Raw genomic sequence first — 5,000 nt, 5'->3', positions numbered from 1 at the left:
GCGTATAAGCATTTTTTGTTTTATAATTCACTTTTAGGGTCCCAGATGTGCTCTTTTTCCCTCACTAACTCCAAAATCATCTTCTTTACATCGACACCACTTTTTGAAATCTTTTCCGTGATGTCACAAAGTAAATAAAGTGGCAAATCGACTGAACAAGACCAACATGTTGGTCTTCTTTTGCGACAGGTTTTTACTCGCTTGGCACCGATATTCAGTCGGAAATTCTACCAACTTGCAATTTAATTCGCAAATTGATACGTGTGATCCCGCCTTTATTCGCCGCCCATCCCGAGAAGTTATCAATCGCACTGTAATTCCATTCACATCCCCACATCATTTTGTTTTGAAACTCACAGCATGGCACGATGGTGGGACAACGGCTCACTGGAAATATTCTGCCATGTACAGTATGTTAAAACGCCCATGAGAAATTTTGCACAGACACACAAAAATGCTCAAATATACACGAATAATATACAGAAATGGGTAAATATCAACATGTAGATAATAATCATATAGAAACTGTTTCATTCCTGTTTGTTTTGTGTGTTGATGGTATTGTTGACTGGTATTGTATTAGTCAAGAAAAAAACAGACACATCTGTAAATAAATAGTAAACACGTGGGGGACGTTATACAAGTGACTATGTGTAATTAAAGCGGCTGCAATCATCAACACTAAGTAAATTAAGTAAAGCAAAGTTGGAAAGTCTTTCCTTACAGCTAATTGACTAGTTTAGTAACACTGAATAACAAAGAAAAGGTGACTGAACAAAGGTAGCCACCAATGAACTGGTAACTAGAAAACAAGGAAAAAATAAATAAGTCAGAAAAAAAGGGTGGCTGGTAGCAAATGAATAAAAATTACAAAAAATAAAAAAAGAACATCATCATTTACTTCCTGGCCAATATCTCAATATCACCAAGGGATGTTCCGGAGTTGGCAGGGAAGACAACGTCTGCGAAGTCAAGTTGTCCTTGCAGCACGCGGGTATACGCCTCTACTTGCTGCTGTGTTGGGGACCCAAAGTGCACCGTGCGAGTTACGTCTGTCGTTCCGTCTGTTGGAACAATACATACATACATACATATATATATATATATATATATATATATATATATATATATATATATATATATATATATATATATATATATGATGAATATATGCGTACATACATACATACACAAAAACATATACTATATATCACATACAGTTTGATAGTGAATATCATTATGACAAACAGCTTTGTCAAGTCATACAGGATCAAAACCACCTTCCTTACCCAGGAACTGCGCTCCGGAATCAATGAGGTATAGGGAAGAGGTATCCAGCGGTATGTTTGTCTCGGAGCTTGGTTGGTAATGGATGATAGCACCGTTAGGTCCGAAGGCGCTGATCGTACCGAAGGACAGCTGTACATAGTCTTGTTGCTGGCGCCGAAATTCCTCAGATTTTGTCGCTGCTGAGAGCTCGTCCCAGTAGACGCCCATGTTAACCTGTAACGAGTTGATATCAGGCCTTTGTTTCGTCTTGGTTGTGCTAGTATCGTAATGTTTGCAATATATTGAAAAGCCACAGTCATAGAATAAAACACGTCCTGATGACAGACGTACTATGTATTGCAGTTTTTATTGTTGTTATTGTTGTTGTGCTTCTACTACCACTACTACTACTACTACTACTACTACTACTACTACTACTACTACTACTACTGCTAATAATAATGATACTGATGCTGCTACTACTACTACTACTACTACTACTACTACTACTACTACTACTACTGCTATTAATAGTAATAATACTGATGATGCTACTACTACTACTACTACTGATGATGCTACTAGTATTGCTATTACTACTACTACTACTATAACAATGTATTACTGTTTTCATTGTCATTATTATTACTCTTGTTATCATTATTATTATTGTTATTATTATTATTATTATTATTATTATTATTATTATTATTATTATTATTATTATTATTATTATTATTATTATTATTATTATTATTATCATCATTATTATTATTGTTATCATTATTGTTATTACAATTATCATTATCACTACTACTATCAATAGTAATAGTAGTAGTAGTAGTAGTAGTAGTAGTAGTAGTAGTAGTAGTAGTAGTAGTAGTAGTAGTAGTAGTAGTAGTAGTAGTAGTAGTAGTAGTAATAATAGAAGTATAGTAGTAGTAGTAGTAGTAGTAGTAGTAGTAGTAGTAGTAGTAGTAGTACCATTATCATTATTATTATTACTATGATTATCTATTTTCAAATATCAATGAATTGTTTCTTTGTGAATGGTAACAATCAAAGTTATTTGAGTTTCTGTCGTGTTTTCTAGACATGGAAGTAGCGCAAGCCTCTGCCTTATGTATGACATTTCATTCTAGTACGCTGTTTTGATTAAAATAGATAATGAGAACAATGCACAAGATCATTTGTTTGAAGACGTCAGAATCACATGATCTTTCACAACTTCAGTCAGGACATTTAGGAAGTAGTAGCATTGCTTCCTCTTGTTTACACAACACGTGCAACCTTAGCGATGGTTCCGTTGAGACGCTTCCGGCAAGTGAGCTGCATCAGGTGATGTGTTTACAGTTACTAAGAATATCTCGATTTTGTTAGCTTTTTTTTTCGTCGATATTATTTGAACCACGCTTTGATGGAACAAATTATTGACGCAGAAAAACAGATGTGAAAATCATATAACACAGTACAGTTACAGATCGTTACAGTAGACAGTCTTCATGGTCTTTGAATATTCTCACTCACCCTTTCCGGTATAGCGCGTGAACTGTTTAAATTTACATCACAAGATCTTCCGGGGGAGGAAAAAAGAATGTATGATACTCAGGGAGATCTCAATACAGGACAGGGATGTGTTTCCTAGATCTACTCGGTGATGCTGTACACAATGAACCGACGAGCAATGTGATCAAGAGACCTCAGAGATTACTGATTGCTGGTTGGTTTATTTTAGTAATTTATTTTTAGCGTTTCAAATGTATAATTCTCTCTCTCTCTCTCTCTCTCTCTCTCTCTCTCTCTCTCTCTCTCTCTCTCTCTCTCTCTCTCTCTCTCTCTCTCTCTCTCTCTCTCTCTCTCTCTCTGTGTGTGTGTGTGTGTGTGTGTGTGTGTGTGTGTGTGTGTACTATGTATAGTATGAAGAGAAAACTGGTCAAGGGCAACAAAAACGATTGAACAAAAAGGCCCATTGAGAGGCCAGTTACCGATCAGGGTGAAGAGAGTTGGCCAAAGGAATGCGATAAATGTCTTGAAATCTCCTTATTAAATGAGTTCAAGTCACAAGTAGATGGAAATAAAGAAGCTAGCAAGAAGTTCCAGAGTTTACAAGGGAAAGGAATAAATGGTCGAGAGTTCTGGTTAACTCTTGTGTTAGAAGGGTGGACAGAATAAAGATAAGGAAAATAAGGAAATAAGGAAAAAGAAGAAGTCTGATGCAGATGGAGGAGGGGAGGCATGCAGTTAGTAAGATCAGATAAACAGTTAGCATGGAAATAACGGTAAAAGATAGCAGGAGATGCAAAATTGAGGCGGTGAGAAAAAGAATAAAGACAGTCAAAATAGAGAAGTTGATGAGACGAAAGGTTTTGATTCCACTTTATCCAAGAGACCAGTATGAGTAGAAACCCCATACATGTGAAGAATACTCCGTAAATAGGTGGATAAGGCCCCTATAAAGAATTAAAGGTTAAGGGGCGAGGAAAACCGACGAAGACGCCAGAGAACGCCTAATTTCACAAAAGACGTTTTTAGCAAGAGATGAGCTGCGAAATTTTCATTTTGGATTATAAGTAAAGGATACACAGAGGATATTCATTGTAGAAAGAGGGGACAGTTGAGTGTCATTCGAGAGATAGTTGTCTGGAAGGCTGTGTGAGTTGATAATGAAGGAATTGAGTTTTTGAGGCATTGAACATTACTAAGTTTTCTTTGCCCCAATCAGAAATTATGCATTATGTAGCGTCCGTGCATGCTCTGCTTACGTCCTTAAGGCATGGAAAAGTGTAGGGTGGTATCATCAGCATAAGAATGGATGGGACAAGAAGTGTGGTTTAGAAGATCATTGATGAATAATAGGAAGAGATTCGGTAACAGGGCAGAACTCTGAGAAGCACCACTGTTAATATATTGAGTGAAACAGTAGCCGTCTACCACAGCAGCAACAGAACGATCGGAGAGGAAACTTGAAAAAAAAATTGCAGAGAGAAGGATAGAAGCAGTAGGAGGGTAGTTTGGAGATCACAGTTTTGTGCCAGACTCTATCAAAAGCTTTTGATATGTCTAAATCAACAGCAAAAGTTTCACCTGAATTTTTAAAAGACGATGACCAAGACTCAGTACGGAAAGCCAGAACATCACCAGTAGAGCAGCCTTAATGGAAATAGTGGCGATCAGATAGAAGACTGTGAAGAGATAAATGTTTAAGAATCTTTCTGTTGAGGATAGATTAAAAAAATAGTTTTAGATAAGCAGATGATTAAGATAATAGGGCGGTAGTTTGAAGGATAAAAACGGTCACCTTTTTTTAGAAAGAGGCTGAATGTAGCCAAATCTCCCACCAAGAAGGAAAGGTACAAGTTGATAGACAGAGTTGAAAGAGGGAGAGCAAGGTGCAAGCACGGACACAGTTTCTCTGAGAACAATTGGAGAAACTGGTCCAGATCTATAAATCTTCCAAGGGTTTAGGCCAGCAAGGGCTTAGAAAACATCATTGAGAGGAATTGTAATCGATGGCATATAGTAATCAGAGAGAGGAGGAGAGGGAGAAGCAGGCCTAGAATCATTGAAGGTAGAATTTTAAACAAAGGTTTGAAAAAAGTTCATCTTTAAAAACAGATGTGATGGCAGTGGTACCATTAGAATGAAATAAAGGAAGGAAAAATGAAGAATTAAAGTTAAAGGTGATCTATTTAGCCAGAAGTCTCGAGGGAAGTTGGAACTTAAAAGATTTT

General features: G+C 36.8%; 1 protein-coding gene across 1 annotated transcript in view; it reads right to left on the bottom strand.

Moving 5' to 3' along the window:
• The window catches only part of LOC123516305 (xaa-Pro aminopeptidase 1-like), a 33,805-nt gene that overhangs the window by 9,709 nt on the left and 19,096 nt on the right, over positions 1-5,000 (bottom strand). The window contains 2 exon segments of the mRNA XM_045275581.1: positions 902-1,064; positions 1,290-1,503. Coding sequence (XP_045131516.1) covers positions 902-1,064; positions 1,290-1,503 — 377 coding nt within the window.

Source organism: Portunus trituberculatus, chromosome 40 (assembly GCF_017591435.1).
Source record: "Portunus trituberculatus isolate SZX2019 chromosome 40, ASM1759143v1, whole genome shotgun sequence".
Classification (NCBI taxonomy): domain Eukaryota; kingdom Metazoa; phylum Arthropoda; class Malacostraca; order Decapoda; family Portunidae; genus Portunus; species Portunus trituberculatus.
This window is presented reverse-complemented; position numbering and strand designations above follow the sequence as displayed.